The sequence below is a fragment of the Squalius cephalus genome (assembly GCF_949319135.1).
Source record: "Squalius cephalus genome assembly, chromosome: 25".
Classification (NCBI taxonomy): Eukaryota; Metazoa; Chordata; class Actinopteri; order Cypriniformes; family Leuciscidae; genus Squalius; species Squalius cephalus.
In genome coordinates, this window is record NC_137146.1 from 4,222,449 (window position 1) to 4,249,618 (window position 27,170).

The 27,170-nt window shown below is 36.4% G+C and overlaps 2 protein-coding genes across 3 annotated transcripts; one reads left to right on the top strand and one right to left on the bottom strand.

Moving 5' to 3' along the window:
• On the bottom strand, positions 1–25,126 carry rhbdl1 (rhomboid, veinlet-like 1). Its single transcript, XM_079862844.1, has 10 exons — positions 24,695–25,126; positions 23,125–23,209; positions 19,307–19,637; positions 10,639–10,797; positions 7,570–7,794; positions 6,084–6,232; positions 5,195–5,307; positions 2,182–2,282; positions 1,268–1,328; positions 1–354 (listed from the first exon to the last, which is right to left on the bottom strand). Exons 3-10 carry the CDS (start codon positions 19,343–19,345, stop codon positions 83–85), a joined length of 1,119 nt encoding a protein of 372 aa, XP_079718970.1. The 5' UTR covers positions 19,346–19,637; positions 23,125–23,209; positions 24,695–25,126; the 3' UTR covers positions 1–82.
• On the top strand, positions 25,064–26,387 carry h1-0 (H1.0 linker histone). 2 transcript variants are annotated; one of them, XM_079862850.1, is made up of 2 exons: positions 25,064–25,186; positions 25,299–26,387. In XM_079862850.1, exon 2 carries the CDS (start codon positions 25,307–25,309, stop codon positions 25,904–25,906), a length of 600 nt encoding a protein of 199 aa, XP_079718976.1. In that variant the 5' UTR covers positions 25,064–25,186; positions 25,299–25,306; the 3' UTR covers positions 25,907–26,387. The 2 variants fall into 2 exon arrangements, with proteins under 2 accessions (XP_079718976.1, XP_079718977.1); XM_079862851.1 differs by having other exon boundaries at positions 25,085–25,169.
• Positions 26,388–27,170: the final 783 nt, after the last annotated feature.

Sequence of the window (27,170 nt, forward strand, 5' to 3'; positions counted from 1 at the left end):
TCGAGGTCGGGCCTGTATCGGACAGGGGGCGTGGCTTTCTGCACCCGCCAGGGGGTGTGTCATCAGGGAGGGGGGCGTGTCATCAGGGAGGGGGCGGGATCTGAACCCCGAGCAGCTCGTAAGCGAAAATGTTCCAGAAGATGGCGAAGAGGAGGAAGGTGATGAAGGAGAAGATGAGCACCCACCAGGAGCACTGTTTATGCAGAGATTCCTCATAGCTCCGCAAGATCAGCAGCCCCATGCTGATGCCCACCACTGCGCCCGACAGATGAGCCATGAAGCTGGGCTGCGGACCGGAAGAGGGCAGCGGCGGAGAGAAGCGCAACCATACGGCACGGCCCACCTCAGAACTCACTGTTAAAGACAGAGAGAGAGATGTTTGGAATAGTAGCATAATACCATTTTACTTATACTATCAGATTCTAAGAAGTCTCTTATGCTCACTAAGGATGCATTTATTTGATCAAAAATACAGAACAAAATATTGTGAAATATTATTACAATTTAAAATATTTTTTTTCTATTTGGATATATTTTAAAATGTAATTTATTCCTGAATTTTCAGCATCATTACTCCAGTCTTCAGTGTCACATGATCCTTCAGAAATCATTCTAATATGCTGATTTGCTGCTAAAAATATATGTAGAGGTCATGTGAAAACAATGTAGCATACCACTATTCGAAATTATTATCACTGCATTGCATTGCACTGATATATATTTCTATTTTTTTAAATAGTATGCAGTATTTAGTGTATACTGCATAGTATGCAATACAGTCTGAATATAGAAAATAAAAAACAACAGTACACAGTAACTTGCTAGTATGCTATTGTGAATTCAGCCATTGCCTACTTAAAAAAAAAAAAAAATAGTATGCAGTATTTAGTGTATACTGCATATTTAACATGCTAGTTTTCCATTGTGAATATACCGGTAGGTAATTTCAGAAAAAAAAACAATAGTACATACTAATTTGCTAGTATGCTATTGTGAATTCATCCATAGCCTATTTTTTAAATAGTATGCAGAATTTAGTATTTACTTTATAGCATGCAATATGTTAGTCTTCCAAATTGTAGGCAGTAATAGTATATACTGTGATGAATGCTGTGTAGTGTGCAGTATGCAATAAAGAGTCCATTCCAAAACAAGCTTTAAAACTGAAAGGCAACTCATAAATAGAACAAAACAAGTGATTGTGTTCAGTCTGTTCCTCTCAGATGTTGCTTATTTAGCACAAATTTAGAGAACTAAAATTACTTACTGCAAACAAGTGCAAGAATCATCCGCAGCAACTTGTATGGACACTTCATACCGGCCCAGTTCTGAAACACAAACACATGCGTGTTAAAAGGCATTACGGAAAACCTTAAAGTCGTCATGACGCATGATGTACTGAATGCCACTTCTCTTTTTAAAGCAAAAATGTGAAGCTAATATAAAAAATTATTTCGGTAATTGAAATAAAGCTGAAATAAAATAAAATGCAAATATTAAAACAAAAAATTCAAACAAAAATAAATTGCATTTAAGTTGAAGTACTAAAACTGAAATAAAATAAAGCTAAATAGAATTTATTTTTTATGGCAAAAGCACACAATTGAACTACAATTGAAAATATTAAATCAAATCAAATTCAAAATACTATAATAGTATAAAAATAATACTAAAATAACACTGATTGCCAATGCCATCCATTTTTACTTTCATAATAATAAAGCTAAATGATAAAGCTGTACGTCAAAATGACTATATAGCTATTTGACTACACATGCACTGATGAATTGTTTTCAATAAGACCAGAAATGTAAAAGTCCATTTTGATTTCATTCTGAATTTGTGCTTGTATTAAGTCTCATGCACAAAAACGTGTTATTTGAGCTGTAAAGCTTCTAAATCGTCCTTAAATTCCCCACACACAAATGAAAAGGCACTTATATTCCCATAAGAGGACGTTCAGAGCCATCCGTCAGCACACACAGACGCTGAAGAGACTTTAGGACTCTCGCAGGCCTGTTTGTATGTGCGAGTGATTACAGACTCTTTGATCTTTAGGGAAGCCGCAATATAAAGCATCCAGAGAGATTTATCCCTCTGCGTTTCTCTATTCCTCTGCCTGATTCCTCCTTTTCATTCATTCTGACACAAGTCGCCATGGCAGCAGTTAGTTTGGGTTACCATGACAACGTTGGCAAGATGTGCCGAGCAGAGAGCATAGACCCCGCCGGACCCGCCGACCACTGGAGCTCGCATGTCTGTGATGGACACCGTCAGTGAACCTGAGGAAACACACCGGCACAGGTTTAGTCTTCACTAATGACAAACAGTGGGAGTATGCATTACATTTTGTCTTGCAAATCCCCCCACCAACACCACCAACAGTGAATTCATGCAGAGTTATGACATCATGTGAATCGATACATTTGAAATTCTAGAATGTGATACATTGTTTCCTGTGATTGTGATTCTGTGTAAATGTACCTTTGTGTGCGACATTACAAAGTCTGTTTGTTGCTTTCATGCGGCTTTTATTAAGTACAATTTCTCCTGATAGGCAAATTTAATGTTAATATAATTGGCTCATAATGACATGAGGGGGTCCCTCCTGTACACTAGTGACGCACACCTATTTTTCTGGATTATTTTAAGTTTAATAGAGAGTTTCTTACTGTCTTTAAAATAATTAAAAAAACTAAATTAGAATTTAATAAGGATTGTATTCATTAATTTTTAATATTGTAAAATGTCATAAAATAATTTAATTTAATACATTTACTTTTTATTTAATTTAATAAATGTATTTAATTTAATACATTTAATAAAAATCATTTTAAATTACATATATATACCAAAATTTGTCAAATAAAATGTAATAAAATAAATAATTTAATTTAATACATTTAAAATATATATAATACATTATATATATATATATAAACCCCTACTGACCTGTATTTCTTCATTCCTGGCATCACTGTTGTTGACCCATTTAATGAATGTAATAAAGGTAATTAATAGTTGTCATGTAATTATAGGATAGAGCTGCTCTGCTGCAGACTAAACACTAAAGCACCACAGGAACTACATTTTGACATGTCCAAACCTACCGCCATGATGCTAGGGTGTTGCTTTTAGTACATTGTGATGTGGTTGCTAAGGTGTTGTGGGTGGTTGCTAGGGTGTTCTAGGTGGTTTCTTACTAGCCCAAGTGAAAAGAGTCCACCTAATTTAATACAGAACATTCAAACCCACAGTGGCATAAAACACACCCAATAAAGCTAACTCTGCGCTGTAAACTAAAACCTCATTGGAAAGCGAACATGCATGCAAACCGGGTGTTATAATTGAATATTGGCAATTCCTGTGTGTGTGTCAGATTGTCTACACACTGAGCTCTGCTGTGCTCAGCACTATAGCTCTACCACCATCTTCATCATCCTTCTCTTTTTTCTGTTTCCTTTTCTTGAAACTCTTTCTTCTCGCACATCCCTCTCACTCAAATCCTCACATTTCCCTTGTCTTTTCATCTCTTTCTCACACACTATGACTCTCCTCATTTTCTCTTATCTGTTCTTGCATACTCTATTTTCTCCTTCCTTTAATTTCCATCTGACTTTCTGCGTCCTCAACATGGACACTTGCTCGTACAGTGTGTCGTAGGTAGTAATGATTTGGCATTTGTAATGATTTTTGAGTAAATATGATATAACACGAGTGTGTATTTAATTTCATCATATTAGTGTTCATCTCATTTGCTATAGTTGAGCTGTATTATTCTATATCACGGCTATTCGAGTCTGTTCCTGGACTGGAGGGTCACGTCCTTCAGGGTTTTGCTCTGACTCTAATTAAACAGACCTGAACCAGCTAATCAAGGTCTTCAGGATTACTTAATTACACACAACTGTTTGATTAGGCTCTGAACTCAGCAGAACACGGCTCTCCAGGAACCAAATTAAACGGCACTTTATATGACTTGTACATCTCCTACAGGTGAGACTCGAAAAATGTGAATATCGTGCAAAAGTTAATTTCAGTAATTCAACTTAAAAGGTGAAACTAATATATTATATAGACTCATTACATGCAAAGTGAGATATTTCAAGCCTTTATTTGTTATATTTTGATGATTATGGCTTACAGCTTATGAAAACCAGAAAAATTCAAAATCTCAGAAATTTTGAACATTTGCATAAGCTGTAAGCCACAATCATCAAAATATAACAAATAAAGGTTTGAAATATCTCACTTTGCATGTAATGAGTCTATATAATATATTAGTTTCTATTATATTATTCTATTATATTCTATTTAAAGTTGAATTACTGAAATAAATGAACCTTTGCAAGATATTAAATTTTTTTGAGTTTCACCTGTATATCACACACACACACACACACACACACACACACACACACACACACACACACACACACATTATTTTTTAAATAAAATAAGTTAAAAGAAAAAAAAAAAGAAAATTATTTACAATAAGTTAAAATGTATTTCATAATAAATAAATAATTTCATTACAATTTTATTTTAATTGAATCAGTTATTTAATTAAATTTATATTTTTATATTTAATAAAATATGCAATAATTTTTTTATATTTAAAAAAAAACCGTAATAAACATTCATTTATAGAATTTACATGGTCAATACTATATATATGATTACTTTATTTTAATTTATTGTATATAAAAAAATAAAGTTAATAAATATACATTTTAATTTAATATAATTTTATTTAGTGTGTGTGTATATGTAAGCCTAATCATACACACTTGCCCTGAAGACCTTTAATTAATTGGTTTGGGTGTGTTTAATTAGGGTTGGATTAAAACTCTGTAGGACGTGTGTGTGTGTGTGTGTGTGTGTGTGTGTGTGTGAGAGAGAGAGAGAGAGAGAGAGAGAGAGAGAGAGAGAGAGAGTGTGTGTGTGTGTGTGTGTGTGTGTGTGTGTGTGTGTGTGTGTGTGTGTGTGTGTGTGTGTCTCTGTGTGTGTGTAAATAATTCACAGATTATTGATTAGGTCATTGCCCACTGGTGACATGTCCATCATAAATATGAGCACATTCCCCTGGTGAACTTGTCACAGTGCAAGGACAGCAAGAATTATGCGGACACACACACACACACACACACACACACACACACACACACACACACACACACACACACTAACTCACCAGCGACGACTCCTGCCATATACAGCAGACTGATCCTCAGGATCCCATGAACCATCTCCAGAGGAACTCCAATCATCAGCTGGAGAAGAGCGTTGAAGCCCAACTGCTCTAACCTGCACAGACACACACCCAGAACGAGAGACATCAGCTGTTCGGGATGGCTAAACACAGACTGAGGAACACATGAGATTCTCATCAGCCTCACAACAAAGTCAACTTTTGTCTCTCATCTTCTAAGTTCCCCTGGAATACCTGACAGGATTGATCCTGCTGAGCAATCAGAAGAGCACTTCACATCTACTTCAACAGTGTCATTTCTCTTCATTAGAAAGAGAGATTTGTGATGAAATATCTTTGCTTTACAAGCTCAGGATAACTCTAGGATAGATAAACATATGTTATGCTCTACAATATGTTTCTTGCATTAACGCAAACTGCATGTGGTGCATTTAAAGTAAACATGAATGTAAAATAGGGTTCACACTCACAGCCCATTTTACTTTTGTATTTCTCCGTTAAAAAAAAAGATATTCTTAGCGAATAACGTGGGCGGGAGCCGCGGGACCTAATTTAATCCATTAGGAATTCATTGCATGGTAAAAAAGTATCTCAATATGACATGATTGGAGGAGATGGGTTGAAAAATGGTTTTCATGACATCAGTTGATAAGTAAAATCATTTCATAAAAGATTACAAAGACACACTGTTTTCTTTAAAATACAGTGCACAATAAGACCAGAAACATGAAGTATTTCACATTTGAACAGATTCTAAACATGGATTATTCAAGGAACAGTTTCCAGTTGCATAATACAGCTGATACGCATTTATCTATAAACGGAGATCTTAACACTAGTTTGGGGGGAGTTTGTTCATCCGTCTACTTACCCAACATGCATGAACATGTAGCTGAAGAACCTCCAGATCTGCGCGCGGTGTCCGGGGTGATACACCAGCGGACTCTTCATGAAATCCGGCTGGTAGGTTTGCAACACCCATTTATTGAGCATCACACCGTAACACATGAACACTATGATCTGGAATACACAAACACACACACGTTTAACAGTCTTGACCCTGTGAATAATGACATTTATTGAGCATTTAGACAAAATACTTCAAAATGTTTGCATGTGTTCTATGATCATATTTGATACAGTACATCAGGGCTTTTATGGCTCTTAAAGTATGATATAGGAGAATATAGAGATCACACTCGAGGAGTTTTATTTAGAGGCACAAACTGAGCAAAAAATATGCAGTTTAGTGCAGTTGTTATTTGTATTGCCAAAAAGTAAGATGACATTCTGATTGCTTGTAATGTAAATCAATGACTGAATCAGACTACTTGTAAAAAATGCATATGAGATTATATTTACATGCTTAGTTTTATGATCAAAGCTCTGTAGTGGAGGGGGGGGGGGGACATATAATACTATGCAATACAATTATGATTGAGAGATGAACAAATAAACATTCCTAAAAAGCCTGATAGATCATATTTGATACATATTATCATTTATTATGATTAAAAAAAAAGAAAGATGTATGGATAATCAAGCAAACCTAAGTTGCTTCAGGCCAGTAAGTGTTCATCTTGAAATAATACAAAGATATTAAAGCTATTATGTTTACTTTTAAAATCAGTAAAGATTTCACAGTAAAAAAGACTATAACTATAAAACCTGAAGGGGGACGTTTCTAAAATGATGCCTTTTATTTGCTTAAAAAAGTATGAACTATCAATCAGATGACAGAAGGCATGATTGTGTAACAGGCTTTTCAGAAAAGTTTTGATCATGTTGATATTTTTAGAAATTAGTATAGTTTAAAAAAAATATGGTTCCAATTACAACCTTTGGTTACACTTTATTTTACGTCATTGTTGTTCAGTGTCATTGTTACAGTGTAATTATATATTTAAGTCCTGAGTAATATTAACTAAGAGCATGTACTTACTATAGAGTTAGGGTAGGATTATGATTTGGTTAAGGGTTAGTTGCATGTAATTATGCATAATTAACTGTTAATACTATTGTAAGTACATGTAACATATGTAACAAGGACACTGTAAAATAAAATGTTATAAAGTTTGTGACGTAGTTACATTGTATTTACACAAATAAGTCCTGAGTAATATTACTTTACTACATGTACTTACTATAGAGTTAAGGTAAGGGTTTGGTTTAGGGTTAGTTGTATATGCATCATGACATGACATCGTAACATGTAACTACGTCCCCTCTAGTTCTTTAGAAAACCTACAGACTGGTGTATTAAAGAACGAAGAAACAAATGAGCTGATCTGATGAACCTATAATGCAACCTGAAGTAGAAAGAGCCTTAAAGCAGCTCAAGAGTTCAGTGAGTGTACCTGTACTATGGTAATGATGGCCATGAACACAGGGGGGGGGCAGATTCTGCTCTGATGGAAGTACCATCGGCGGTCCGTCTCACATGGCAGAATCTCATAGGCCACATAGCGCACGAAGCGCTTGTACACGCCCAGCCCCGTCTCGTCCAATAGGATCTCTCGCTGCAGTGTGCGACGCCCATTTGCAATGGCTCTGCGAAAACTACTGGAGCGCTTGCTGTTCAGCTGAGAGAGACAGAGCGAAGTGCTGTAATTTATGCAGAATGACTTGCTTAACCTATGTACATCTGTTACAACATTTCATGGTGACTGTACTGTATCTGACACACTTCATTAAATCATTCAATGAGAATGTTTACATAAAAACATAAACTTAATCAAAACTTTTAAATATACTGATAACCTCAAATGCATCAATAGTAGACAACTTATCAAAGTGTCCTTTCCAGCAACCGTGGGCAAAAATGACACATAGATGCACAGTGTTATACCAACTAACACAAGCCTCCATCAGGGCAACACATAGCACTTAAAAAATGCTTTAACTAAATAACCAAGTGTATAAAATACCCTAATAGGCATAACTAACAACAACAGCATCATTTTTTTAATTAAAATGTAAACAAACTTGCTGAATCTTTCAAGGACATCTGGCAATGTACCCTACATTAAGTATTAGGTATTAAAAGGTATAATAAAAAACATGCAGTAAATAATGTAATTTTATACAATATTTAATATTTTTTATTAATTTTATTTTTATATAATTTTAATATATAATTATTAATTTTTTTTTTTTAATATCTAAAATATTGTTTGATTATTTCTTGTACTGTCTTTTAAAATAAATACTTTTCCACCATGTATGATATGATGACTTACGGTTGGGTTAATCAATTAAATTTAGAATTTTAATTGGAATTTTCCAAATCAATTTTTTTTATAGTGTATTTATGTGTGATTGTGTATATACACTCTTAAACAGACCTCACAAAAGCCACATTTTAATATTTAATTGTTAAAAAATGTATTTGCAATTTGTAATATCTAAAACATTTGACCAAAATATATATATATATATATATATATATATATATATATATATATATATATATATATATATATGTATATATATATATATATATATATATATATGTATATATATATATATATATATATATACTTATTATGTACTTTCTTTTAAAATATATAATTATTTTTCACCAAATATAATATGATAGCTTGCAGTTAATCAATTAAATTGAGGATTTTAAAATATGAATTTTCCAATTATAAAATATATACTTGGGATATATAATATATATAGACACTTTAACAGACCTCATAACAGCCACACACACACACACACACACACACACACACACACACACACACACACACACACACACACACACACACACACAATCAGAGACATGACCAGTTTAATACTGTGACTTCCTTACAGATTACTCCATGTATGCAGGATTTCTCACACTCTCTTCTTTCTTTTCCCTGTTTCCTTCATCTCCCTCATGCCCCAGATTTACACTTCACCCAAATCCTTTTAAATTCATTGCTTTCTCTCCGGCTCAGTCTCAGTCTCTCTTCCTGTAGAACATGGTTTTAAATCAACGTATGTCTTGAATTCCAGCAACAGAAAAGTGCCATGCATCTTCCTATCATATTTCTGAATGAGTCTAGCTAGATCACCAAACCTGTCAACACAGAGCACCGCAGTCATGTGTGTGTGTGTGTGTGTGTGTGTGTGTGTGTGTGTGTGTGTGAATGTGTGTGTGTGTGTGTGTGTGTGTGTGTGAATGTGTGTATTAAAAGAGCCTGCGGCAAAATTGATTCAGCTGTCTGTGCCAGAGTGAAAACACTTACGCCCCCTCGTATCAAGAGTGAGGGAGTGAACAAGGTCCTGAGAGGAACACGGATGGGTTTGTAAAGGAAGCACGTGGAGGTTCAGCAATTACAGAGCTGAGACCTGCAGTCTATTACTGACTGTGAGAGCTTTTCATTCATGAACACACACACACACACACACACACACACACACACACACGCGAACGGCATTCATCTGCTCTAGGTCTCATAGAAATAACATGACAATCGAATATCACACTCGATATTTGTGCATCAGAGAATCCATATGGTTGCATGAGCTCACATAAACACAAACACACTGCAAATGTGTTTCTAAACTAGCTAAATCGATACTAAAGTGCTAAATCGATCACTAGTTAAATGACTTTCAATACACAACACTGATCAAACTTTAGTCTCAGAGTAAAATCAAATTAAATAAATAAAATAAAACTGTATATATATATATATATATATATATAATATATATATATATATATATATATTACTGTTCAAAGTTTTGGGGTCAGTAAGATTTAAAAAAAATGTAATGTTTTTTTTTCCCACAAGGATGCATTAAATTGATGAATAAATTCAAAAGCAAGGGTAAAGACATTTATAATGTTACAAAAGATTTCAATTTTAAATAAATGCTGTTCATTGAACTTTCTATTCATCAAAGAATCCTGAAAAAATGTATCACTATTTCCACTAAATTCTGAAGCAGCACAACTGTTTTCAACATTGATAATAATATAAAAAAAATGTTCTTAATCACATCAGAGTGATTTCTGAAGGATCATGTGACACTGTGATGCTGAAAATTCAGCTTTGATCACAGGAATAAATTACAGTATAAAATATATTCAATAGAAAACAGTTATTTTAAATCATAATAATATTTCACAATTATACTGTTTTTAATGTAGTATTACTGATTAACTAAATGCAGCCTTGGTGAGCATAAGAGACTTCTTTCAAAAACATCAAAAAAAAAATTTTAAAACACTTTTATATGGTACTGAAGCTCAGAAAACAAAGCAGAACATTTGTGAATATCTAGTTTACGTGTGACTCTTGCATGACTCAAAATGAGTGCAGTTCATATCCGCAGTGCATGCTTATAATGCACACAGTAACACAACTGTGTTTCTCAGAGCAGACATATCCAAAAATCCAGGAAGTTGCATGTGTGCGTCTCACCAGTTCTATGAGCTCCTGGTAGCAGACGTGTCCGTGTTCGTTGCTCTGTACCAGCGCCAGCAGCATCTCCAGTTTACTGGGGTCCAGCTGTAACTCATGGTGCTCAGCTAGACTGGTGAAATTTTCCACTGCTATGAAACCAGTCTGCTCTGGGTCCAGCTGAACACCAACAGAAAGAGAGAAGCAGCACATGATTAGTTTATACACACCATATGCACCAAATAAATGTAAAATGCTCCATGTGCTTTGCATTTGCTTGTATATTTGTTATACAAAAACCATGTGATCAGAATGTAACAGTATGATTCAACATTACGCTAAGGCATAACTGGAATGACTCCCAGTGGGTGAGCAATGAAATCTTTTTGCAGTACATGGGTGAATCTGAGATGGATAAACATACAGAACGCTCTGCAACAGAATAACAGCAAGATGTCTTTATAGTGCATCAAACTGTTTGAGCAAGAACAGTGAATATGACCTCTTTAACATGGATACACACACGGTTAGTTCGAGCAACTGCGGTTGTGACTCAAACGAAGTCATTCTGCACAATTCATCTGTCAGCTACACACACAAACACACACAGTCGAAGATTCTGTAACCATTACCGTGTGAGTGTGTGTGTGTGTAACTATCAGCCTGAAGCTTTTCCCTAACAGATCCAAGCAGGAAAGACAACCCAGGAGAACACAAACACGGCTATTTATGCTGTCTGAGTTTACTCTGAATTACTTCTGTATGCTATATTTAAATTTCAGAAGACAGATGTGGTAAAAGAGGAGGAGGAAGGGGACGAAGAAAGGGAACACGGTAGGGAGAGAAAGGAAGGAGACTAGGAAAATTAAAGGAAGGAAGGAAGGAAGGAAGGAAGGAAGGAAGGAAGGAAGGAAGGAAGGAAGGAAGGAAGGAAGGAAGGAAAATGTGAGTAAATTAAAGGAAATGGAGGCAAGGAATGATGGAAGTAAGAAAAGAAAGCTGGGAAAATCAGGAAAAAAATAAAGAAAAGATAAGGAAAAGAAAATAAGGAATGAAAGTAAGAAAGAATGAAATGTGGGAAATGAGAAAATTAAAGGAAAGTGAAGAAGAAAAGGGTGGAAGGACGGACTGATGGATGGAAAGAATGAAAGAAAAGAAGGAACATTTGTGGATATTAAAAGAAAGAAAAAAGTAAGGATAGAGGGAAATAAGGAAAGGAGGGAATAAAGTAAGGAAAGAATGAAAGGTGAAAGTGAAAGGAGTAAGAAAGAAAAGAAAAAGAATGGAAATGAGGGGAAATTAAAGTAAAGGGAAGAAACAACGGACGGAAGGAAGAAATGAAAAAGGAAGAAATGGATAGAAAGATAAAAAGGAAGGAAAAGGGAGGAAAGGAAATTCATTTTAATGAGAGGAAATAAAAGAAAGAAGGGAGAAATTTATGGAAAGAAGGAAAGGAAGAACTGACAGATGGAAGGTAGAAATGAACGAATGAAAATAAGAAAGGAATAAGGAATAAAAGGATGGAAAGTAAGAAGGAAATGAAAGGAAGGAAGGGAAGGAAGGGGAAGGAAGGGGAATGAAGGAAATAAGGAAGGAAGGAAGGAAGGGAAGGGAGGGGAGGGTGGAAGGAAGGAAGGAAGAGAAGGAAAGAAAGAAAGAAAGAAAGAAAGAAAGAAAGAAAGAAAGAAAGAAAGAAAGAAAGAAAGAAGAAAGAAAGAAAGAAAGAAAGAAAGAAAGAAGAAAGAGAGAAAGCAAGAAAGAAAAAAGAAAGAAAGAAAGAAAGAAAGGAAGGAAGGAAGGAAGAGAAGGAAGGAAGGAAGGGGAAGAAAGGAAGGGAAGAGAAGGAACAGAAAGAAAGAAAGAAAGAAAGAAAGAAAGAAAGAAAGGAAGGAAGGAAGGAAGGAAGGAAGAAGGAAGGAAGGAAGGGAAGAAAGGAAGGGAAAGAAAGGAAGGAAGAGAAGGAACAGAAAGAAAGAAAGAAAGAAAGAAGAAGAAAGAAAGAAAGAAAGAAAGAAAGAAAGAAAGCAAGAACGAAAAAAGAAAGAAAAAAGAAAGAAAGAAAGAAAGAAGAAAGAAGAAAGAAAGGAAGGAAGGGAAGAGAAGGAACAGAAAGAAAGAAAGAAAGAAAGAAAGAAAGAAAGAAAGAAAGAAAGAAAGGAAGGGAAGAGAAGGAACAGAAAGAAGAAAGAAAGAAAGAAAGAAAGAAGAAAGAAAGAAAGAAAGGAAGGAAGGAAGGAAGAAGGAAGGAAGGAAGGAGAAAGGAAGGGGAAGAAAGGAAGGGAAAGAAAGGAAGGGAAGAGAAGGAAGAAGAAGAAAGAAGGAAGAGAGAAGGAAGGAAAGAAGAAAGAGAAGAAAGAAAGAAAGAAAGAAATAGAGAAAGCAAGAAAGAAGAAAAAAGAAAGAAAAAAGAAGAAGAAAGGAAGGAAGGAAGAGAAGGAACAGAAAGAAAGAAAGAAAGAAAGAAAGAAAGAAAGAAAGAAAGAAAGAAAGAAAGAAAGAAAGAAGAAGGAAGGAAGGAAGGAAGGAAGGAAGGAAGGAAGGAAGGAAGGAAGGAAGGAAGGAAGGAAGGAAGGGAAAGGAAGGAAGGGAAAGAAAGGAAGGGAAGAGAAGGAAGGGAAGAGAAGGAACAGAAAGAAAGAAAGAAAGAAAGAAAGAAAGAAAGAAAGAAAGAAAGAAAGAAAGGAAGGAAGGAAGGAAGGAAGGAAGGAAGGAAGGAAGGGAAGAGAAGGAACAGAAAGAAAGAAAAAGAAAGAAAGAAAGAAAGAAAGAAAGAAAGAAAGAAAGAAAGAAAGAAAGAAAGAAAGAAAGAAAGAAAGAAAGAAAGAAAATGCAAACTAATAAATGATCTGCTTGGCTGTAATGATGTAGAAACAGACAGGAGAAAGAGGAAGAGTGAATGTGAGGGGTCTGTTTAATGAGAGGAGGATGAAGGATGGAGGGATGAGAGCAGCAGACACATGTGGAGAGAAGGATGGAAGTGAAAGAATCATTTAGTGAGGCGATTCAGCACAGAGAGCCGCTGCCGTGTCACCATGGTTACAAATTACCAATGTCACCATGAGAAAGACTGACACTGTGTGTGTGTGTGTGTGTGTGTGTGAGTGTGTGTGTGTGTGTACACCGCCAGCGACTGATCTAGTTCTGTCACTTCGCACCACATGATCATGTACACAAATCATCAGTAAACAAGCGTCACAACACACCACGTTACAACCACAGCTCTCGCATGTAAATACCATGATATCTGAACACAGTAATCACTAAAGTGTGTGTGAACAACATGTGTTTATGATTACAGCTGTGCCAAAACATCAGGCCGGAGTCCGGGGTCACGGCGCTGAGCTCAGAGCATCTGATGGCCTGGTCATTGATTACATGAGCGAGAACAAAGCCTGTCGTTCGGCTAAATGTGCTAAAAAGAGCCTTACTGTTGCCATGGTTTCCGATCATACACACCATATGGCTGAGCGCAGAAACATCTGAGCAATGATATGGTGTTAGTAGTAAAATATGTCAGCTTTCTCATCACAAATGATCTTAGTTTTACACTGTAACCCTTAGAAAACAGCACCGGGGCGGTACCACGGTAAATATAATACTACTTTGATAAATACCATGGTTTGTGTATTTGAAATAGAAATCTATTAGCAATTTAGATAGTTTGATCTGGAAATTAGATATATTGAGATCTCATTTTGAAACTTTAGAGGAGACACTTTTACTGGGGTGTTTTTCTCAGGAGAAACATCTGAGAACCAGGAGGTCCATTCAAGTTCTTCTCTTCACACTCTCATTGCATCTGGTCATAGAGGAAGAGTCTTAGAGGACGAACTGCTGCTGTTTTATGCTAATATAATGCTAAATATGGTGCGGCAATCCAACTATCAACTGCCCTCTTTCTCTCCGAACAGCTGGTGCCAAAGAAAATACTGCTTACACACACACACACACTCACAATATCACACACATACTCAGAATATCACACACATTCACTCACTCACTCTCACACACACAAACTCACTCACACACTCACTCACTCACTCACACTCACTTATACATACTCACTCACACACTTAGTCACTCACTCACACACACACACTCACTCACACACATACTGACTCACACACACACACACACGCACTCACTCACAAACTCACTTACACACACACACACACACACTCACAATATCACACACATACTCAGAATATCACACACATTCACTCACTCACTCTCACACACACACACAAACTCACTCACTCACACTCACTTATACACACTCACTCACTCACTCACTCACTCACACACTCACTCACATACTCACGCACACACTTAGTCACTCACTCTCACACACACACACACACACACACACACTCACTCACACACACGCACTCACTCACAAACTCACTTATACACAGACACACACACGGACTCACTCGCTCACACAAACTCTCTCACTCACTCACTCGCACTCACAAACATACACACACACACACACACACACACACACACACACACCTTGACTCACACACACACACACACACACACACACACACACACACACACACACACACACACACACACACACACTCACTCACTCACATACATACACACTGACTCACTCACACACATGCACTCACACACTCGCAAACAATCAGATTTTTACACCTTCTGATAAAAAAGTCGACTGCAAAAGTTCCTGTCACGATGCTAGGGTGTTGTGAGTGGTTGCCAGGGTGTTGCTATGCAGCTGCTAAAAATACTCATCTATGTGCTTTTCAGATTTCAGCTAATGATTTGATCATTTTTAATATGAAAATTAATGCGTAAAAGTGAACAAAACAATAGTGTTAGCAAATATGTAGAATAGGAACATTATAGGATCCACAGTATAGGACAGACCAGAGTCGTCGGTCACATGACACCATCATCTGCAGTTATACAGTCAGAAGTAAGAACTCATTTTCTCTACAGGGAAACTGATTTTGAACGAGAACTTGTAAACCTTTAAAGACACTTTGATTTTCAAAATGTAATACTTAAGGTTAGTAACTAAAGCAATCGCGATGCTTACCTTCACAAGCACCACTCACTAAACTCCAGTCGGTGAGAGAAGACACTGCGTAATTCAGTCATTTAGAGCTGTCTTCCATTAATTCAGTTTATCACACATTGCATTGAGTGTGTGTGTGTGTGTGTATGTGTGTGTGAACTGTGTGCGTGTGCATTCGAGCCAGAAATAGTCTGAGCTCAGCACTGCTTCCTGCAGCAAAAAATAAAAAAAATCATAATAAACTGAAAGGTTAAGCATCTTGCCTTTACACAAACACACACACACACAGTGGCTGCAACACACTCACACCATATGTACACAAACACACACCCACCCACACAACACAACAAAACAGTCAGGCATCGTATCCGTCTGAGAACACACTTACTGTACTCACAAAATCAGAAGCACAGCACATGTGAAAACATATGAAACACACCCACACAATACCAACACACACACACACACACACTGAACTGATGACTGTGTGTCCCTCGTCCCCTGAAGGCAAAGATCAATTCTGCCCCTCCGACTAATGATTGCCTTTCCTATCCATCAATCAACCTAATCTCACAGCATCAGCATAGATTAGACAACAAAATCAAACACACACACACACACTCTGATATTGCCTAATATAACTTACAGCATCCTCAAATTATTGCTTTAGAAATACAGTGTGCATTTACAATTCATGTACAAGCTCTTCTAAGTTTTATGAGAAAATGTGACTGATTATTTAGAAAGCATGGATATATAAAGTGTCCACAAGGATTCTAAGATGGTTGCCGGGCGTTGCTACTGTGTTGAGAATGATTTTACACACCTTAGATTAACACTTATAATAAGGGGAGTGTTCAAAACACTAACTCTAAGTATGTGCAACAATAGTAATCACACATCAGTTACACTCTAAAATATTTTGAGCTGCTACATTGTTTGGCGAGTTAATGAATAAAAAAAAAAAAAATCTGATTATTATAATCATTATTAAGTAATTTGGAGAATGTATGAATGATGCATATTATTATTATTATTATTATGCATCATTCATACATTCTCCAAACTACTACTAATAATAATTATAATGTTTTTTGTTTTTATTCAATTATTCTATATTAAACTATATTATATATATATATATATATATATATATATATATATATATATATATATATATATATATATATATATATATAATCTGGTTATTAGTGTATATTTTTTAAAGTTATTAAATAATTAATATTATATAAAAGATTAAGTATATAAATACTGATATTTATATAATTTAATTTTATATATAGTAGTGCTGTCAAATCCGATTAATCACATCTAGCTAAATAAATAAATATATACAGTATGTGTATGTGTGCGTGTACATTCATACTGTACATACATACACACACACTGTATGTTATATATTTACAAACCATTATGTTAGATGTGATTAATAGCAATTAATAAATATATTAGTGCTGTCAAATCGATTAATTGCAATTTATATATACATATTTATTTATTTACAGTATATCAGTATTTATATACGTGTGTGTGTTGTATTATATTATGTATTATTTTAGGGAAATAATCAGTAAAGAGCACAGAACTGATATCACTGCGGATGAATTATCAATGCAAAGCAGATATAAACCAAGACCAGAAAGCGAGACCTTAATTCACACACACCTTAAAGCCTTACATTTCAGTCAGAGGAGCTGCTTTCGCTCCTAAAACTAAACCAATTAGCATATACTCATGCATATGTATTCAAACAAGCTGTTGTCCGAATCCTGATGAATTTTGAGTGCAAAATTGTGCTGCCAGGACTCGGAAAGAGCTTTCAAATGTTAGTTTTGCCAAAAAACCTCAGTGAGAAGAAGCACTTATCCAGCCCATCTGAACGTTAACAGCTCTTACAGCAAACTCTGTTCGTCACAGCTCTTCCTGAAGCACTGTACAGTGTGACTGACCTCACTGTATTTCTTCTGTTCCTAGAGAGTAATGCACTCTGCAAGCTGGGAGGTCAGACTGACGGGATAAAGAAGTCATGTTTTGCACACAAACTGATTGTAACCTGCCAGGTGGTAAAAGAATAAAACAAAACAATGTGCAATCTTGTCATTTCATGACTGAACATATTTCATATTTCTTGGTGTCTGTTGCTTACACTAAATCTCTTGAAGTGCTCTGCTCTTTTCTGATCAATGGCGACTTCTTTTGAGTGTTTCTGGGTCTCCTCTTTGAGTTTCCTTCCTTTCACTGAAGGAGTTTTTCCTGTTCTTATACAGTGGATGGACTGGAAGTTTGCAACTCGGAGACAATCTGTGTTATTAAAAGCATCAATGAAACTGAACTGAAATATCAATATCAACATTAAAATGACCAAGAGTTCACTTTTTCAGCGCCGTTGGTTCGGAAAGTATTTTTTCCATTCACTTCTCCCATAAGTCTTCATTAAAGCGTTATAAGCCAATCAGCAACGATGTAAATCATAATATAGTTAAAATATTTCAGTATTTTGAGAGTATAGGGAGACGCAGTGCTTCATGAAAATGGGCGGAGCTATCAATATTTTTGAGGCGTGTTGCTTGTTTCGACTCTGATTGGTGGAGTTTCTGTACAGCATCATGGGTAATGTAGTTTTGTTAAACATGTAGCTGTTAAACATGATTATTTTCACACTAAGTTGAAATGATGGGGGCTGACGGCTTCAACGGAAATAAATTAATTTGATTTGAACAACCTTGTAGCTCACAGAAGGGATGTTTTTTAAAGGTTTATCGTTAAAAAAATCTATTTCACTATGGAGAAAATGAAGTGTGTGAAGAATTGAACTGAAATGGCCTGAATTTAACAATCAATATTGTGAAAAGCCATAATGAAGTTTAATTGAACTGATCTAAATGGAATCGAGTTGAGCAATCTATACTGTTAAAAGTGCTAACGAGTCAGACTGACTTAAGTGAACTGAACCGAATTAATCTGATCTGAAATTTCAAGTCACCAAAAAAAAAAAGAAAAGAAAACACACCCAAAAAGCTGCATCGCCAAATCCTTGGATTTAATATCTGAAAATTATATCATATTGAAATATAAACACTTCCATTCAAAAGTTAAAAAAATATATATTTAATTCAGCAAGGATGCATTAAATTGCTCAAAAGTAATAGTAATGACATTAGAATGATTTCTAAAAGATCATGTGACACTGAAGATTGGAAAAATGATGCTGAAAATTCAGCTTTGATCACAGGAATAAATGACATTTTATGCTATATTTAAATAAAAAATGGTTATTTCAGCAGTATTTTTGATCAAATGAATGCAGATTTGGTGAGCTTAAGAGACTTCATTCACAGACATAAATAGCATGCGTATAAGTGTAATTTCCACATATCAGCAGACACAGAACCAAGCGAGTGTCGAGCATCTTCAGTAGCAGTGCTGATGTCTAGTGTACTACTACCAGAGTAACAGCCACTGACTGAACATGAGGACCTCTCTCAGTCACACACACACTCCTGTACTCATTCATTCCAACTGTCCGTCTCGCTCCATATCGGCCTAGAAACACATGCACACACATGCACATCGACGCACGGGAGGATGCAGTAACCATAGCAACCTGCTGCTGCTTACCTGCTCTTGTATGAGCTGAAACAGAGAGCTTCTATCCATATACTGGGCCCTGGTGCACACACAGCCACAAAAAGAAGGACATAGGGGGATTTCACACACAGAGACACGTCCACACACACACACGTTCGTCCGTCTGTGCGGCACGCCTCCCCAACGGGGACAGAGACCCCTTGCACACACTCTAGCGAGGGCCAGTGGTGTATCTGCAGGATTCCCTCCAGTGAGGTTTGGTCCAGCTTTGGTTGATCCCAGACGGGTTAAAATCCAAAGTCCCAGTCAGCATCCAGAACCCATAGATCTTAGTGACACTTTTGCACCCGCTTCCATCCAGCTAAAAAAAAAAAAATCACCTTCAGCTTGCAGTCAATGCACTTTCTGTCCCTTTCCTTCCTCTACTCAACCCTTCAGTCCCTCTCCGCTCGCCCGTCTCGTTGTGCTCGTGTCGCCTTTACCTATGTAAATCTCTCCCTCTCTCGCCCTCTCTCTCCTCTGTCCTCCACAAAGACTGTACTACCTGAATACCAATGAAGGAGGGGAAGGAGGCGGCGGTCTGCGGCCAATCAGAGGCCAGGGGGGCGTGTCCAAAGAGCTGCAGCTCTCCATCTACCCTGCAGGAGTCTTAAAGAGAGACTAAACACACAAACACACATTCACTGCAGTGCACACACACACACACACATACACACACAGCGCAAGCGCACTCAGGTTTCCTAAATCAGACATTTATCACACGCAGCAGATACTACAAACCCTAAAACACGCTGCTCAGTCACAGCTTGTGCTTGTAATATCCCAGTGATGACACACATATACTGAAACACACTAATTAACTCATTTGGCTTAGTTATTATCTCTGAGGACTGTTTAACTGTGGTAATAAATGTAAAGATGAATCTCTAAAGTCCAAAATGCATCTGTGTTATTCATGATGAAAGTAATCTAGTAGATGTAAATGGCAGTCTGATGTTATGGAACGTTTAGAGGATTGTTATAAGTGTGGGATTTAAAAAAGATATATATTAGGTTTGCATATGATGAGGATCTGGTCTGGTTAGCAGTGGTACTGACCCCTCGTGTGAATATACTGCTCTTCTTGGATATCTGGGTCATGATTTTAACACAGTTTGTTTCAGATTGACTCAACTCAGACTAGGAAGCAGCCAAACTGGTAAAAAAATAAAATAAAAATCTTTGCATTAAGCCTGTAAAAAAATCTCAACAGATTTTCACCCGAGGCTAAACGGGCTGTGCAGATTTTCTTATTAGACACAAGACTGTATGACAATACGCTCTAATTGTTGGTGAAAGCTCACAATGATTTGATTTGACATACAACAAAAAAATATACAATTATTTAAATATATCAGAATATAATTTATATATATTTATATCAAAGTATACAAAAAATATATATATCTAATATAGATTTTAAATTATTTTACATAAATATATTTCCTAATTTTTTTTATATTTAATATAATAAGAATAAGAATATATTAAATATATATATATATTTTTTTTTTTTATAAAAATATACTATATATATCTAATATAGATTTGAAAATACATTTACATAAATATTTCCTCAATTTTGTGGATATATATATATATATATATATATATATATATATATATATATATATATATATATATATATATATAGGAAAAGAAAAGAAAAAAAACTGAAAAAATATACTGTTTATATACAGTGCTATGCATACGTTTAGACACCCATACTAAAGTTGACTAAAAAGAGGAATAAAAAATCATCTTTTGGAAACTGAACTTAATGCCTTAATTAAAAAAATTTGGAAAAATCCAACCTTTAAGGACACCAATTTTCTTTGTGAATGAATAATGTATCGTAAATAAATAAACGTTCTTCCTTAAAATACATGGTGCATAAGTTTGGACACCCCTATGTTAAATTCCCATAGAGGCAGGCAGATTTTTATTTTTAAGTATTTTTTTTTTATTAATTTTTAGGATACTATGCATCCTGATAAAGTTCCCTTGGCCTTTGGAATTAAAATAGCCCCACATCATCACATAGCCTTCACCATACCTAGAGATTGGCATGGTTTTATTTCAGTTAGCCTAATAGCTGGTTTGATTTGCATTGAGAGATGATCTTATGGAAAGTACTCCATGCCAATCTCTAGATATGGTGAAGGCTATGTGATGATGTGGGGCTATTTTAATTCCAAAGGCCAAGGGAACTTTATCAGGATGCATAGTATCCTAAAAATAAAATAAAAAAAAATACTTAAAAATAAAAATCTGCCTGCCTCTATGGGAATTTAACATAGGGGTGTACTCACTTATGCACCCTGTATTTTAAGGAAGAACATTTATTTATTTACGATACATTATTCATTCACAAAGAAAATTGGTGTCCTAAAAGGTTGGATTTTTCCTAATTTTTTAAATTAAGGCATTAAGTTAAATTTCCAAAAGATGATTTTTTATTCCTCTTTTTAGTCAACTTTAGCATGGGTGTCTAAACTTATGCATAGCACTGTACTTAAAAAAATAAGTGTTAAAAACTATCTCTAGTTATCTCTAACCCTAATTATGAACTATGTTGTGATGCCAGTCTCAGCAAACACCACTAACCATCACGACAGATTTTAACCTGGAGCTAAACTGACTGTGGAGATGTTCTTCTTATACAGAAGTGTTTATGATAATAACACGCTCTAATTGTTGGTGATTTGATAGCTCACATGGAAATAAAAACACTATATTGCGGGTTCACCATTTCCTGGTCTCTTCTAGAATGAACATAAGCCAGAATTTTGATTATACGCTGATTATGATCATCTTTATTAATATGTCTGGTGTGATTGAGACTGCTGTTACACCTGGCTGTTACATCTACAGCGTCTCCATCAGGTGTCACGGTGGATCAATGACGCTGACGGACACTTCATCAACTAAAGAGTCCATTTGTGACTTATAATATTCATTCTTACTGATACTCGTGTGCTATCAATCCATTGCTGGCCACATGTTTATGAACTCCATGACCTTCACGACTCTGGTAGCATAATATAAGACAGACACTGACCTTGATCAATGAGCATAAATCTGTTTTTCAGAGGAAACATTAATCAATATATTTCTCCTGCATGTAATCACATTAGCCCGCTGACTATGAGGTGTGGATTCAAAGTGCATCAGCAAAATTGCCACATTTAGATTATTTATATGCATAGTTTTCATTTGTTGATTTTTAAGCAAACTAATTAAATAAAATATATTGTTAGAGCCAATTAGAGAGGGAAATTATCATTTTTTAAATCTCCTATACTAATGCCTCATTTACACACAGTAACCGCTGCAGAACAGAGCAGTGCTGCCCTCTCCTGCTCAAACTTATGCAAGTCATTCTCGACACACTATACAGGACACAAAGACTTTTATTACACACTTGCATGCACACATTTCTCTTACTGGACATTTTAAAGACATATAAGTATGACACTGATCAAATCAAAGTTTTCAACCCAATATCCCCTGATCAATTCACGATATTAAATTAGCAGGGTCCAGTGCATTACAAAAATCTTTGAGTCCTTTATAGTGCTTTCTTCAGTCTGTTCTTATATACACTATTGTTTGCGTCATATGCCTATTCTCAATCTGTAATTTCATGTATTTTACCTGCTGTTACTAACTTTTAACAGACCTGAATTGATATGCTTTTGTGCTTTATGTGCAATTCCATAACATATAATGCACAAAACCATATCATTTTAAAAGAAAATATTTGTATATAGAAAATTGCACTTTTGTCATGTAGATATAAGCCATACCGTATTTAACAGGTAGCTCACGCGACGGCGGCCTTATAGTCTGATGTCATGCAGTGATGTAAGTGCTCATCTGCTACAGATCTGCCTAGATAGGAAATAAAATAAAAATATTAAATGGCAAAATACAATAATTCTGACATTGTGTGGAGGAAACTACAGTATTCAGTGGTCAGTACACTGGGTTATTCTTGCCATTACAGTAATATGGCAATATTACTGTAGTAATATTAGAGTAATAGAGTAAATATAGGCCTAATAATGAAAAATGCATATATGTAATTATTTCCTGGAGCAGTTTACCTTGGTATTTCTAGTCCTACTGTTATTATGTCAACATGTGATATGTCTATCTATATGATATATTCATTTAATTGACATGGGTTGAGTGCACAGACTGAGGGAAGGTGCTGTTTTCAGCACTAGACACTTGCAGACACCTTACACTATGTTACAATGAGAAGCTGTACAGTATCAGACACACACACACACACACACACACGAGAATGACAGTGACAGTGATCACAGGTGTGCGTCATGTGCACTGAGCTTAATACCTAGGCTACTATGATGTAATTCTGTTACAATAATCCAGTGCAAGTGTAACAAAAGAAGCCCTATCTTTAAGAGTCCGTGGCTGTCTAGCAGAAACTAATAATCAATATTATAATCAAATCAAAAAATGAAATAATGTTCCATTTTGAATGTTATTCATGAGAGAAAACTGCCTGCGCGCAAGAGTTAAAGCGTCACGCGCTCAAACTTGAGTACAAAGTTCAAATAAAAAGGCTATTAATCTGGTTCATCAACTTAAGTTTAATTACAAATATGTAGTAGTCTAATTAAAAGTTCTGTAAAGCGGGCTTGCAATAGATGTGAACAGAAAACCCTGAAGTGAAGAGATTCAAGATGGCGTTCTGACTGAAACACCATCCAGCCTGAAAATGTGAATAACAGAACAAGCAGGAGCGATAGAAATATAACTGTGCATCAGCCCGATAAGAGCCTGAACTAAATTGATGACTTAATAAGTGAACAGTGGGAAAATAAGGGAAAATAAACCGACGGGATACGCGCTTCCCTGCCAAACGGAGAGATAACAAAAGAATGCGCGAGCGTTTAAAGCATCCAGCCCAGTTTGATCAGTCTCAATATGTTTATCGGATCCATAACGCACAAACCACCGGGAATGCATACACAGATCGATATGTTCAACCTGACCATGATACCGGTGGGTTCTGGTCGGTAAAGCTGGTCTTTGGGTCGTTGGCAACTTTCCTAACATCCGAGCTCTTCTCCCAGAACACTCAGCATAGGAGCTGCTTCTTTATATACTATAACGTTTTACTCGTTTATATCTATAGCTCATACATTACACCGACACCCCTTAAAATGTGTGAATATGACCCACAATATGAGAGCCACTTTATTTCGCGCACATTTAATTTATAGAAGGTTTAACAATAAATAATCGGAGAAACGTCACGCGGACTCAGTGGCCAGACTGTGTTAGTTCGTCAACTACTTCAGCTTATTAAAAACGAAAACGACGTTTTATATGAATCAAACCCACCCTGTCCTCCAGTGTGTTGATGGGGCTTTCATATACATTCGGTGTTTTCCGGCTCGGTTTCGTTGTTTTGGGCTATTTTTACGCGAATTCCGCAAAATCCATCACCACGCTCGCCGGTTTGAGCTGATTTTCAGGGAAAAAAAGTTCATGGCGCAATGAATTCAGGCTAAACCGACACACGCACATGAAGCCCAAAGCCTCCCCTCTCAGACCGTGGCGTTGGGAGGGTCGGTATCAAACGAGTCCGGCTGAATTCGGCCTCAGTTCGAGGAGGAAGAAACACAAACCAGCCCGCGCAGATTTCATGGAAGCCCGCTTGATCAGCTGCTGGCAGTTGGTGTTCTCAATCACGTCCGCGTGGAGGCTTCATATATAGTACAGGCGCACTTCGGCGAATAATATACACACTTTCAACGGCACTCATTTGTAGCTTATTTGAATAAATATTTTAATTCAAAACTAAACAAAGACCAAGGTACGTGTGACGCTGAGGTAATTTCATCGGCTATCATTAATTTTTAGCAGCTCCTCAAGAATTTCCTCTCACTTTCTCGTGAAAGAGTTTTTGACAGTTGTGTTTTTTTGTGTGTGTGAAATCCTCCAGGATCGACCATGGCTGAGACGGCAGCTACCCCAGCATCCAGGCCCAAGAAGGCGAAAAGCTCCAAGAAAGCGGCGTCGCATCCCAAATACTCTGACATGATCAAAGCGGCCATCGCCGCCGACCGGAGCCGCAGCGGCGCGTCGCGTCAATCCATCCAGAAGTACGTCAAAAACCACTACAAGGTGGGAGACAACGCCGACTCCCAGATCAAACTCGCCCTGAAGCGTCTGGTGGCCGGCGGGCTCCTTCGCCACACCAAGGGCATCGGAGCTTCGGGATCCTTCAAACTGGCCAAAGCCGACGACGTCAAGAAGCCCGAGAAACCCAAACCAGCAGCCGTGAAAGTCAAGAAGCCAGCCAAAGCCGCTGCCAAACCCAAGAAAGCCCCCAAGCCCAAGAAAGTGGCGAAATCCCCAGCGAAAACGAAGAAAGCAGCCGAGAAGAAAGTGAAGAAGGTGGCGGAGAAGAAGAAATCGCCTGTCAAAGCCAAGAAAGTTGTGAAGAAGGCGAAGGTGGCCAAACCTGCCAAGGCGAGCAAAGCCAAGAAGGCGAAAACTGCGAGACCCAAACCCAAAACATCGGCCAGGAAAACGGGGAAAAAGAAGTAACGTTAAAGTGATTTACAACCGACAGGACTGATTCATTCAAAACTCGGTGTAAATAAAACTTTTTGATGCAAATGTTTTTTGGTATATTGTTATTTTTCTAAGGTCTTTGTGCGCGGACTTTTACAGCGTGTTTCTCCAGAAACTTTTTTTGTGCGCAATTGTGACTCTATAAAGAAGATCCGAGACATCGAAACGGCTTAACTATTTATTTTTTAATTTTTTTTTTTAAAGTTTAACTGTTGCACACTATTATCATCCTCATCCAGAGACATACTAATTAATTTGCCAATTAGATATGTCGATATATTCTTATTTTAGGTCATTCTAGGACTGTGAAGAACAATAATAACATGTCTTTGTATGAAGAACGGTGACTTATATGATGACGATGTACAGATTCAACTTGTGACGTGGACTGTTGTAATCTAGCTCCATTGCTGTCCATACTGTGCATCAATAAACTTCTCTCATTTGAAAAGCAGTAGTTTGTCTGGTGTGTTCATGGAGTGCGAGCAGATTAAACGGGTACTTTGACACTCTGGTCCCGCGAGAGATGGGGGTCTTCAGGGACCGCAACCTCCAGTTCATCTCAGAGCGAAAGGTGAAGCGCATCTTCGGGTGTGACTCACTGCTGCCCCCGCGGTCTCATCGGGGAACTGCACCTGTCAGTGTCACGCTGGGGCACATGCAAATGGTTTGATGACGTTAATGCGGTGACACGCAGGGTCATTGTCGAGAAGTACAATCCAAATGAAAACAATTTCATCTGAAAACAAAAAACTGAAAGAAAAAGTACATTGAAAAAAATGCCAATATTAGTTTTAGTTTGATACACAGCATGTAACATGGTGATAAAATAGTTTGAAGTGCTAGATATTCTTCTTAAAGACTTAGATGTATTTTTTTTTAAATAGTTAAAATAAAATAAAATGTACCGAAACTTATTCTAAAGTATAAAACACTAAAAAAAAAAAACAGCCATAAAAACTAACTATAATTCTGCATGATATACTATTTTGAACATAAAATCTTCATAAAACATAAACATTCATTTGTGATAGTGCATGTCTATTCAAGTAAACTCCAAAAACAAAGTGATTAAAAAAAAGTGAATGTAAAATAAATGTGCTTTCCCTAATACATTTACAGTAAAGTCCGAGACCTCAATCCAAAACTGAGATTTTTTTTTTTTCAAATAACCCTGGAAATATTAGATTTTGATAATATGATTTCACTTTTCTAACTTTAGTTAGTGTGTAATGTT

What these genes read in the sequence shown, in the direction of transcription:
- rhbdl1 (XM_079862844.1), bottom strand. Translation starts at nt 19,345, where the DNA reads ATGGATAGAAGCTCTCTGTTTCAGCTCATACAAGAGCAG. An exon ending in TACATGTTCATGCATGTTGG is followed by an intron (nt 5,308 to 6,083) that starts GTAAGTAGACGG and finishes GTGTCTGTGCAG; the next exon opens with GTTAGAGCAGTTGGGCTTCA. An exon ending in TATGGCAGGAGTCGTCGCTG is followed by an intron (nt 2,283 to 5,194) that starts GTGAGTTAGTGT and finishes GTGTTTCCTCAG; the next exon opens with GTTCACTGACGGTGTCCATC.
- h1-0 (XM_079862850.1), top strand. Translation starts at nt 25,307, where the DNA reads ATGGCTGAGACGGCAGCTACCCCAGCATCCAGGCCCAAGAAGGCGAAA.